At 49.6% G+C, this 12,051-nt stretch overlaps 1 protein-coding gene across 1 annotated transcript; it reads left to right on the forward strand.

Moving 5' to 3' along the window:
* Positions 1–7,728: 7,728 nt before the first annotated feature.
* On the forward strand, positions 7,729–9,334 carry PV10_07052 (uncharacterized protein; the record flags this gene model as incomplete). Its single annotated transcript, XM_016371909.1, has 4 exons — positions 7,729–8,268; positions 8,370–8,724; positions 8,755–9,218; positions 9,275–9,334. The coding sequence occupies 4 exons, from the start codon at positions 7,729–7,731 to the stop codon at positions 9,332–9,334; spliced, it is 1,419 nt and encodes a 472-aa protein (XP_016221241.1).
* Positions 9,335–12,051: the final 2,717 nt, after the last annotated feature.

Consider the following 12,051-nt stretch of genomic DNA (forward strand, 5'->3'; position numbering starts at 1 on the left):
TATACCTCCGCCAGCGCCAGTGAGAGCAATGACCTTGCCGGTGAGAGAAGCCATCGTCCGTTGCTAGTCAAAAGGAACGATGTCCTTGAAATGTGCACTGGAAATACTTCGTTGAATAGTTAATCGCTTTATAATCTGTTGTGTTCCAGAGCCAGTCTGCGCATGGTTCTAGCATTCTTGCGATCCGTCACAATGTTCGGAAAATGCGGAGGGCGATTGCCTACCGGCTCCCCGTTGATCTTCTGTAGGGTAGCTTACTGTTTTGTGGGTAGCCACAAGAGGCCGCGCTCACGAAATGCGACATCCGCACCGATAACCACGCGACATCGGTATGTGATCACCGAGGGAGGCGGATGTGACATCGGTGTGTGACCACCGAAGGAGTCCGAAGAGCCCTTATCTGGCTGGTCCCGGGGACTCCTCTTATTTCCTTTCCATGGCTATCGCTCGAAGGCTCAGATGGTCAGCACAGCCACCATGGACCGGTCCGATTAAGGTCAGAGGTTACGTACGAGTAATAGGAATAGGTCTTCATTGCCTAGTGAGGGAAAGGTCAGGGCCTTTGTGGAGGAAGGGCTGCCTTCTGATAGTTGAAAGCTACCCATACCCATTATGCAATTGCTTTACTTAGATACTAACGTTGGAATGGACTACTCTCTATGCCAAATGGAGGTGATCTAACAGTCTTTTGAATTGCATTTCAGATACATGAAATGTAATCAAGCTTCATTTCTCTCTAATCTTCAGATACAGCGGAGAACAAGACTTCCTTCTCGTCTTCTGTATAATCAGGCTGCTTGTCTTGGCCATCAACAATCCCTAGATACCATGTCGGGTCTCGACCATCTAGTTCACGGACTGTGAAACCATTGCCCCAGAAGTTGAATCGGTTGGAACTTTCGTAGTTTATGACAAAGTCCTCATACCGTGGCTCCATGGTGATGATATAATGAGCTCTGGACGCAGGATAGAGTCGAGGGAGGCCGTCAACAGTGCCCCCTTTGTACCAGCTCCGGCAATTTTGATTCCAGACCGTTCGTTTGAGAAAAAGATCCGAATGTTCTCGAAACTCTTGCATGACTTCTTCCTTTGGAGCGATAGAGCGAATATGTTCGATTTGGCATTTCTCGATTATCTTACAAATGTACTTGCAGCCATGTTCGATGGGAGGCAGGAGAGATCCATTCGTCGCACTATATGGCCCAAGAGAGACAAAGTAGTTTGGAAAATCGGGAATCATCACCGAGAAGTACGATACAGGGTCATTTGCCCATACCTTTCTCAAATCTTTTCCGTTAGCAAGCACCGGGAATCGAGGTACGTAGCTTGTATCGAAGCCGGTGGCGCAGATGATGACATCGACCTCATGTGCCTGACCCTCACTATCGATAAATCCTGTCGGGGTAATCTCTTGAACTTCTTCTGTGTAGGTCGTAACATTAGGCTGCGTTAGAGCTTCTAAATATCCATTCCCGGGGGTGGGACGACGGCAGCCAGGGCCGTATGTGGTAGGGATTAGCCTTTTGATCAAGTCGGGACGATCTTTCAGTTTCTCTTCCATGGCCTTCCGAGAAAACTCCTTGGCCATCTTTGCATCGTCTGTGTTGGTGAAATTGAAGTAGAAGCGTTGACCGAGTTCAGCATCCAACATCTTGATATATCGAAGATGTGAGACTGGGTCTTCAGCGAACTTTCTTTTGATATCTTCTCGGTATTTGAAGTTCTGGCCGTTTGGACCAGCAAACTTTGATGCAAACCCGGAAGTTATCCAGATGGGAGAGCGAATCCAGGTATAGAGATGTTTGGCAAGGGGTTGAATGTTTGCCACAAGCTGTACTCCAGAGGAACCTGCACCTAAGACGGCCACCTTTTTACCTTCGAGAACTGTGGACTCGTCATATGCTGCTGAATGGAGTAAAGGGCCTTTGAATGTGTGAAGTCCTTTGATAGTCGGCCATTTCCAGTTGTTTAGGAGGCCACAGGCGTTTAGAAGATAATCGCATTCGTCTGTGAACGAAGAGCCATCGGCTCTTTGTACTTGAACCCCCCACTTCGCGTTCTGTGAGTTCCAGCTTGCATGAATAACTCGATGCTGAAGCTTGATGTATTGCTGCAATCCATGAGAGTCGACGACGCCTTTGAAGTATTCGAAGATTTCAGTTGCAGACGCGTAGTAGTGCGACCAATTGGGGTTCAATGCCCACTGGAATTGATATATATGCGAGGGGATATCACAGCCGCAGCCAGGGTATCTGTTCTCCCACCAGGTTCCCGTGACCTCTTCATTCTTCTCATATATCTGAACATCGAGATTGGCTAGACCCTCAGCGAATTTGGCCATGCATATCCCTGTCGCTCCTGCACCGATCACGATTAGACGTTTTCGCTGCGGTATTCCATGTGGCTTTTCCAAAATCGAATAACCATTACGATCAACGTTTTCCCAGCCATACTTTCTCGCGGCTGCTTCAGTATCGGCCCTCACGTCATCCTTCACTAGCTGGGGAAGACTCGCCATCGTTGCATTAAAATTCTATCAGAATTTGTGTGGGAACAGAAAGTAATGCAACGGCTCATTTGTGGCTGCGATATGGCACTTGTTTTGTGGAAAGGTGAACCTTAGATTGACACCTTAAGTCACTTAGATTCATGTGCTGCATCCCCTGCGTGGCGAAGTCGTACCGTAGTTATCGGTGGCACCTTGTCGGAGACACACTCTTCACGCCGATGGCATCTGTGTATTGTCCTGGCAAATAGGATGAGGCGGAGTGTCAAGAGTTCGACTAACCCTATCTCCACCAGGCGGAAAGGAGCATAGCACAACACTTGGCGGCGAATGTTTGGTCTGAGCATTCCGCCATTTGAGACGGGCCTATGATCGCCTTGACATGAACTCCTTAGCTATCACGCAAGAGTGATTTTGAGCCCCAGGTTACTTTGCCTCCTAGAATCGGATTTTGTCTGCTTGCTTCCGCCATCTCGTGATGATCAATTCCGCCTCCACGTGAGATCCTCTGGCCTCCAGTCTTCAGGACTACTGCTAGAGACGACAAGAGTAATCAATATGTGTCCGGATTTAAACACACTCGAGGTGCAAGCAGTGCGTCAGCAAAGCAATCTACACTCTCATATTGGAACAATCACCTAACGCTATTCGACTACACACTGATACTCGTGCCTTTTAAACATGGCAAACTCTACAACTATTCGTTTGACTCCCATTCACCCCACGTTTGGTGCCGAGGTAGAAGGCATCGACTTTTCCAAGCCGGTTCCCGAATCGGTTGTCTCGCAGGTCCAGAAAGCAATCGACAAGTATGGATTCCTTGTGTTTAGAAAGGCCAACCTTGACAATGACTCCCATGGGGCATTCATGCGACAATTTGGCGAATTGGATTCAATGCCCTTCATTCGACGACGCGGTCGCTTCCCAGACAAACCATTTATCTTTGATGTCTCTAACCTGGATGATAATGGTGAGATCATCAAGTCGGAAGATCGTGTTATCTCTATGCTGAAGAAGGGCAACGAGCTCTGGCACGCGGATATGCAGTATCATCCTCGTCGGGATAAGTATTCTCTTCTCCGTTCGGTAGAGATCCCACCGTTTGGTGGAGAGACCGAATTCGCAGACTCCCGCACGGCGTATGACGAGCTGTCCCCGGAATGGAAGAAGAAGCTTGAGAACATTGTTTGCGACTGTTCTTTGATTCATAACCGTCGAGTCGCAGCTCCAGACCTATATAAAGGCGTTAACCCTTATGACTGGCCTGTCTCTCATTTCAAGGCTGTCTATCCCCACGAAGGCAGTGGTCGGAAGAATCTTTATGTGACGAGCTACGTCTATCGATTCCAGGGGTACTCAATCGAAGAAAGTCATCAGATGATCCAAGAACTGATTGAACATGGCACACAACCTAAGTTTGTCCACAGAGTCGCTTGGCAGCAGGTAGGTGACGCGGTCATGTGGGATAACACTGCGGTATGGCATCGCGCTCTTGATGCTTCCGAGTATATTTTCAAGTATCGAAGGGATATGCGTCGCACCAATACCTTCGACAACGGGCCATACGCTTGGGGAGAAAACAAGGTCGGCGATAACTGGAAAGTCAAGCTGCCGCAGGACCCTCTTGCTCACGAAAAGGTAACCGGGTCTGTTGGTGGCATCGAGGTCGCAAAGACTCTTTCCGCCACAGCGTAGGAGCAATTTCCATAGAGGAGCCTCAAACACAGCATCTAGCTCCAAGAATTGTGAGATTATATTGATAGCTGATACCTTCGTAACGCTGTGTACTCACTCGAGCAAACTAGATCAGTCTAATGCGCCCATGCCGAAGTTTTGTGAATAACAGACAATATCCTGTTACCCTCCAGAACAATAGGCCTCGGCCTCTAGATGACGTGGAATTCTTAAAAAGTGGTATGAACCCTTCCACCAATGCTGGAGAATGGCATCTGTGCAGCTCCAATCGCGATGTGTTCCGCATTGGCTACTCTACTCGTCAGACGTATCGGCTTGTCTGAGCTGTCGGTCAACTAAATAGCCCGAAGAAGCACATTGGACACAGCCCGCCGTTCTTCCGCCTTCCGATCCCCGCAGAGGATATAATAGTGGATCACATAGAGAAGCAGGTCCATATATCAGGCTCAAGGGGCCTTGAGTCGAAGCAATGCTTCTCAAGGTTGCAGTTTAGGCGAGCCGACTGATATCAAGATATTGTAAGTATGACTACTGTGTCGAGATGGGATCCCGATTCGGAGAACCTTCCCAAGCTCCGCGACTTGCCAAAAATTCCTGGAGCTCCAGATCACGCTGCTTGGTTCTGGGGATCGGACGATGAGGTGAGTGAAGGATCTGCTTACAAATGACCAGCTTTAGCAAGGTTTCTAGGGTCGCAAAAATGGTTGTCTCCAGTGCAAAGTTGATCTTCTAGAATAGCTCGGACGCTTGAATCTCCTAACTCCACGAAGAGTCGTCGAGGCCGCACAGTTAATAATGACAGGAGAGAGGGCGGGATTGAAGTGAGTCCAACCAACGCTCAAGCACTTGTTTTCGAAGCTGTCTCTTTCCTCCAGGACCGTCTGACATACTGCTTCTTTGCAAAGCTTGCCCGTGGAGTGGCCCGAGCCTCCTTTCTTCGGCCGTACCCCTTTCAAGCATACCCTCTTGAAGGTTCGTCCATATGCGTTCGACGACCTGTACGAATTGAATACGCAAAGTGGGTCGCAATGGGATGGGTTTCGACACGTGAGTTACCTTGTGCAGCAAGACATATACTATCGAGGTTGACTTCTCGGTAGGCGGGTATCAAGCACAAGGACGGGTTCATTTGGTATAACAACGTAAATTTGACTACCCAACCTTTGGCGGATGACAAGCTCACATAATTCAGACAACTGTCGAAGAGATCGAAGGCATTTCGGGAAAGATCGGCACAAACGCGTGGGCTCGTCGAGGCATTGGTAAAGACACTGACTTGCCCACGGCTGACGATCGAGATTGCTGATACTGACCTGCGCGCGTGCTATGTAGTCGGGCGTGGCGTCTTGATCGACTTCTATGAGTTTTGCGGGAAGTCTTACGATCCCTTCACGCCTCGAAAAATTACCGCCGAGGAGATCATGGCGTGCGCAAAGGCACAAGGTGTCGAGTTCAGGTATGGTGATATATTCATCGTCAGAACCGGCTTCTCCGAGGCATACCGCAAACTTAACAAAACCCAGCGCGAGGAAATGAGTGCTACCGCCTATCTGGACCTGAAATTCGCTGGTCTTTCTCGTTCTCACGATATGGTTGAGCTTCTCCATGATAACTACTTCAGTGCGGTCGCCAGCGACGCACCGTCCTTCGAGACATGGCCGATGGACGAACCAGAGCATCTTCACCACTGGCTTCTACCTCTCTGGGGTAGCCCTATTGGCGAGCTCTGGGATTTAGAAGAGCTGGCGGCTTTGTGTAGAAAGCACAACCGTTACACCTTCTTCCTGTCTAGCTCTCCAGCCAATGTCAAGGGTATGCTAAAGAGACCTGTTCAATTGCAATGAAGACTAATTCCGTTTCCAGGCGGAGTGGGTAGCCATTCAAATGTTGTGGCTGTCTTCTGATCGAATTCGGATGCTCTCACAAGGGACTGATAATGGCAGGACAGAACACGGGCGTGAGGAAGCCTCAATTGTCGTCTTAATCTAAAAGAGATAGAGAGAGAGAGTCAGGATCTGTCTACGCAGGATACCAGCCCAACTGGCTCCTACCTCATTGATCTTAAGTAGCCCAGGAATTGGCCCAACACCTAAGCCCCTCGAACAAAGCACGTCCTCGGCCTTCCATACTTTAAATCCTGTCTTAGTTACCTAGTACCTCAATCGACCGGTCATGATGTGTCCTGCTTTTCTCTACCGCCTTGTTGACTTTTGCTAGCTATGGCACAGCATCGTGGGCTCCCTAAACTCAGTGGTCACGTCGAGTCTCGAGCGTGATCGCCCATCAAGACAAATCCTAGCGTCAGGTGCTCGCCTCTCCCTAAACGCGGCGAACTTCCTAATTGGGGAATTCTGAGCGGAGTCCCTCGGGCTATATGAATATCTCGACGATGTGAGAGGTTTGAGCATATGCACAAGGGTTGTCCAACATGTCAGACAACCACAGGATCGGTACCTACTTCTTGGTCGTTCCTCGAATGTTGTCTCAATAGTCCAACTTGTTTTATGTATGACGAAGAGCCCAGCGTTCACATTGCAAGCCATTCGAGAACCATGTATCTCATGCAACCCCGCAAAACAGTCAACTTCGGTGTCTCTCGGCGACTTACACTCCGATATTTCGAGATACCCAGCCTCCGAGAATTGGAACTACGCAGAGGACACTGTGGTTTCCCAGACAGAACATGCCACTGCATCTCCACTCCGAGATTTACGGGGATGTGTATAGTTTCGTTGGAGACACTATCGAAAACATAAGTATGGGCTCATACCTGCAATCTCGAATTCTGAACTTTCAGAAGACCCACGTGAAACAGTGAACTCCATTCATACGACAGAACATCTCGAATATTTCATCAAGCAGCAACAGAGTTTTACTGGAACACTTTGTCAATTATCTCTGCATTATAACCACCTTTTCGTTGTAGAAGCCTTCGAGCAAAGATATCACTTGGTCACTACTTTGCCATTACCCCACAGCAACAAGACTGGCAGATGAACCATACAAAGGAATGCCACTTTATTCAATTGCGGTTCTGGAAATAATTCCGCAAATCAAATAATCTCTAGACTCAATAGGAGTTGTTCTCGGGCTCCCACGTACTCGGCCCGCTTCAATAGATCAGGTCAATCGAGAAAAGGCTTCCGACACATCTTTACAAAGAAAAATCCGAGAATTATACTTTGGGATCTGACTGTCAAACTCATTGGTAGTCCGGAAGCATCCCGCAGAGATACTAGCACAAGCCTACGTGCGAGCCGAGTAGGTCACCGCTGTGATGTGGGCGATTGAGACGCATGCGACTGACACGAGATTTCGATATAATGGGGTCGGTCCGAGAGGATTTCCGTTGATTATCGAAGGAAAAGACTGCTCACCCCAGAATTTTGAATCTTTCGAGATAAAGACGCCTCTGACTCGGAGTATGACCTATAGTATCGGGCACTCCACTGCGAACCTTATTAATATCTCATCTTCTCTTCCTCGCGGCAAAGTCCATTGCAGAAAGCAAAGGAATGGAGCACACAATGGCAGATATTTACCAACTCCTTCCACGGCTGGATCTGAGACAAAAAACCCTCGTTGGTCTCAGCGTCTTGCTGTCCATATGGACAATCTATTTAGTTCTGTTCAGTGTCAGAGCAGGTCTCTCCAAGATTCCTGGTCCATGGCATGCAAGATATATGAATGTGTGGATGGCATACAAAGCCTGGAGATATGCTAGTGCTGAAAACCGCTACGCCTTTTACAAAGACCTTCAGACGCGTTACGGCGATGTGGTGCGGACCGGCCCCCAGACCGTCGTGGTGCTCGACCCGGCAGCCGTTCCCGCTATATATGGAGTATGTGCAAGGCTGAACAAAGGCCCTGCCTATAATGCTTTCCGGCTCGGCGGAGAGAACCGGAGCCTCCTCACGATATCTGATGAAACGACGCATGCCAAATACAAACGTTTGGTCAGTAACGCTTTTAGCATGAGTAGCATGAAGGCATATGAGCCCCATGTGGACGAAATGGTTGGGAAATTTGTTGGAGTCCTCGATAAATTTGCGACGACAGAGGAGTGCGTGAACCTGAGTCGCTGGTATCAATACTGTTTGTCCACTTTCTGTGATGAGCCAGGTCAAACGTTGAGAGCTGATGAACCTATGCTGACTTGATGAATCAGATTGCTTCGATGTCGTCTCCAAAATCACTCTTGGGAATGCACTGGGTTTTCTCGACGGAAATGATGCGCGTGCAGGAGGTCGCCACGTATTCGGCACCGGTGTCACAGATGCCTTGGCTGCATAAGGTGCTCAAGGACAACCCCAGAGCGAGGCTGAGAGTCTCGAACGCGTTTGCGAAGCTCGTTGCGTCGATCGTATTTGCAAGGTTAGAGGCACAGAAACCTCCCCCAGGTCGACCAGACTTGTTGGCACATTTCGTCGAAACACATGCTAAATCTCCCGAATTGATGGACGCCAACCTGGTCCTCACTTTGTCATCAGGAAATCTCGTTGGTGGTGGGCTTAGCCCGAGCCGTGCATTTAACTCCCTTTGCGAATGATTAGTAGTCCTTCCGGAAGGACAAGATCGGGTGTTCCAAGAAGTGAAAGATGCCAATGTCACATTTCCACTGAGCTTTGACGTGGTCAAGGACCTGCCGTATCTCGACGGAATAATTCACGAGGGTTTCCGATTGCATACCTCGACCAGCTCGAATTTGCAAAGAGTCACGGGACCCAGTGGGCTCGAGTTACCTAACGGCGTTTATCTGCCTCCGAGAACGAACGTCGGGTGTCCAGCGAGCTTCATTGATCGCGAGCCCAGGGCGTTTGGCGAGGACGCTGAGTTGTTCAGGCCAGAGCGGTGGATGCAACAAGAGGGCGAGAGTGAGCAGGAGTGGTGGAAACGAAGGAATTTGATGAACAGTACCGAGTTGAGCTTCGGACAGGGCTCTAGCACGTGCTTGGGAAAAAACGTGTCATTGTTAGAATTCTACAAGGGCGTCGCCACTCTGGTCACAAACTTCAAGGTAGGTGTGGTCGGTGCTCTGAACTCGGCCATGACTTCCACTGACGAGTATGATAGTTCAAAGCACTCAAAGTTCCTAAGAAGGGCGAGACTTGGGTTCGGGTGATCAGGAGGTGAGAAACCTGATGGACTAGAATTGGAGCCTCGAGGCATGCCAGCGGACGAAGAAGATCGTATAGTTAACCGTAACAATTTTTGAATTGGGGATCCAGAATTTAATGATGAGGAAAGCCGACTTGTGATGGTCTTAGAATTTTAGACTTCACTTCAAAGGTGTACTGAACCCAAACTGCGTTCTGGTTTTCATAGATTACTGGATCTACCATTCTTCGCACCTCTTTGGCACGACTGAAGAGCTTTAGTTGCACCAGCGGCGAGAAAGTTCGGCTCCTGTCCAGTGAGTAGGAACTTGAAACCCATCTCAACTTTCCGTTTCGCAGAGGCTTCTGTGGCGCCCACGGTGCCAACTACCACGTTATTCTTCTTCCCTGCTTCGAGCACTTTGTCCAGAGCGCTGATGTAGGAGGGCTCCTCGCCATCACCAGCGGGTAGACCCAAGGATTGGCGCAGGTCGTATGGACCGACAAAGCAACCGGTGACGCCGGGGACTGATAGGATCTCTTCAGCATTCTTCACGCCTTCCGCGGATTCGATCATGGGGATGATGGCAACATCCTTCACTCGAGTTCGAAGGTACTTTGTGACATCAGACGTGGGGTCGACGTCAGCATAGGGAGCGAGGAAGGGACCAAAGCTACGCTGCCCATGGGGAGGATAGATGGCTCGTTTGATAATCTCCTCGCATTCTTGGGCTGTAGTCACCATGGGGATGATGATGCCCGCCGCCCCAGAGTCCAAAGCCCACTTAATCCATTCCACTCCATGGGAAGGTGTTCGAATAATTGGCACACACTGGCCTCCCGACGCAGATACCACGGCTTGCACCATCGTCGACGCTTCCCTTGCTGACATTGGAGCATGCTCCATGTCAATCAGCACCCAATCGAATCCTACTCTCGCAGTAATCTGTGCGCAGAGTGTGCTTCCAATCGTCACCGCTGCTCCGATCAGGGTTTCCTTTTCCCTTAGGAGGCTTGCCAAACTCTGCAGGCATGGAACAAATGATGCGTCCTGGCTTATAGTTCTACCTTGGGTGTCAGTCTCTCTCAGAGAAGCCTCATACGTGAAACCGACCTTGGTATGGAGTACATCTGTCTCAATGTAGATAATATGATTGGTATGGGAGTGGGTGGGATTCACATTCAAAGAGAGAAACGCAAAGGTTCAAACGACAGGGGAATAGATTCGCAATTGGTGCGATGTTGGGCGTGCACAAGTCAACAATGATTCAATTCACCTCTATCCAATCTCTCTAGACATGTGAGTATTCTTTCAGAGACACTGTGAAGCCCAAGTGACGTTCTCTTGAACCCCTGTCTCATTCAATTTGTGATTGCAGTTTCGATAGTGTCCACTATTACAATGGGCTTGTGAACTGAGCCCCTAGAGATCGATTCAGAACTGAGGGTCGGTCGGAATCAAGGGTGTGGTGTTCCGCCCGTCGAGGGGAACTGGCGGCTAACGTCTACCGAAACCCATCACGACCCGCCATCCCCACATCACGACGCCAACAAGCAGAATTCTGGGGCTGGTGACACAGTTCACAGGTGGGCAAGTAGTGAAGCATTGTTGGTAGCTGACTGATGTTCTGTCTACCGACCCATGGCATGTGTCCAGCCTCACCTTACACACGTCTTCCTGTTCCTGTTTACGCTCCTTTGATCTACAAGCGCTTCGCTTGTCTCGTCTCATCAATTTCCAAAGGATCTATGCAGATAGCAGTACACACTATAGACGAGACAGCCCTGCCATGATCACTTCAGGTTCCAATCGGCTCAGGGTTCGTGACAAGTACACCCCTCAAGCGTGCAATGAGTGTCAGCGTCGAAAGAGAAAATGTAGTGGCGAGAAAGACTGCCAAAACTGCCGCCGCTGGGCCACAGACTGTGTCTTCTCAGAACCTCGTGGAGCTCGACCTTCGAGGAGGAGAAGCCCTTCCACCTGCAGCATTGCACCCACAAACTGGGCTGATAATTCCAGTGTCGACCAACCCAATCCTGCTACTATCCTTGATGTGGTGGCCTCTGAGCGAGATCCCCCTGATTGTGGCCAGACAACTCCGAGCGTTGTGGACACGGCTGAGCCTTCCTCTCCACGAGAAAACGTCTTTGAGTGCAGCACCAACTTTGTGACGGGGGCATCCTTTTTTCGACAACTCGATTTGTTGTATCGGACCGTCACCCAAGCACAGGGATCCTACACCGAAACCGTCAAAGACGACTGCAGCGGAAGGGAGCCAACCACATTGGACACAAATCCTTCGACAGCCCGTCTCTATTTGGACGTCGATCAAACAATAGAGCAAGTACGAGCGCAGAGTGTGTCTGACCTTTTGCGGGCACTCGACATATTCTTTGCATATGTGCATCCTCACTACCCGTGTATGAATGAGAACCATTTACGAGCGCAAGCCTCTGCTTTCTCGGCCAACGACTCGGCCACTCTGACCAAAACCAACGCAGTGCAACTTGCCACTCTTCTCAAGTACCTAATGGCCGTGACCAGCATCCTGAGCGATACCACTACCCCTACCGAATCCATTCCAGGATGGCAGGATTTGGCTTTGGCTGAGAAGTTGTTTAATCACGCCACCAGTTTAGAGCGAGCTAATATTGTCACTGTGCAAGCCCTTCTTCTGAAGACATTGTACTTCATGTACGCTGGGTTCCTCAACTTGGCATACAATACAATGGGAACCACCGTCCGCCTATGTT

The sequence above is a fragment of the Exophiala mesophila genome, assembly GCF_000836275.1.
Source record: "Exophiala mesophila strain CBS 40295 unplaced genomic scaffold supercont1.5, whole genome shotgun sequence".
Taxonomy (NCBI): Eukaryota; Fungi; Ascomycota; class Eurotiomycetes; order Chaetothyriales; family Herpotrichiellaceae; genus Exophiala; species Exophiala mesophila.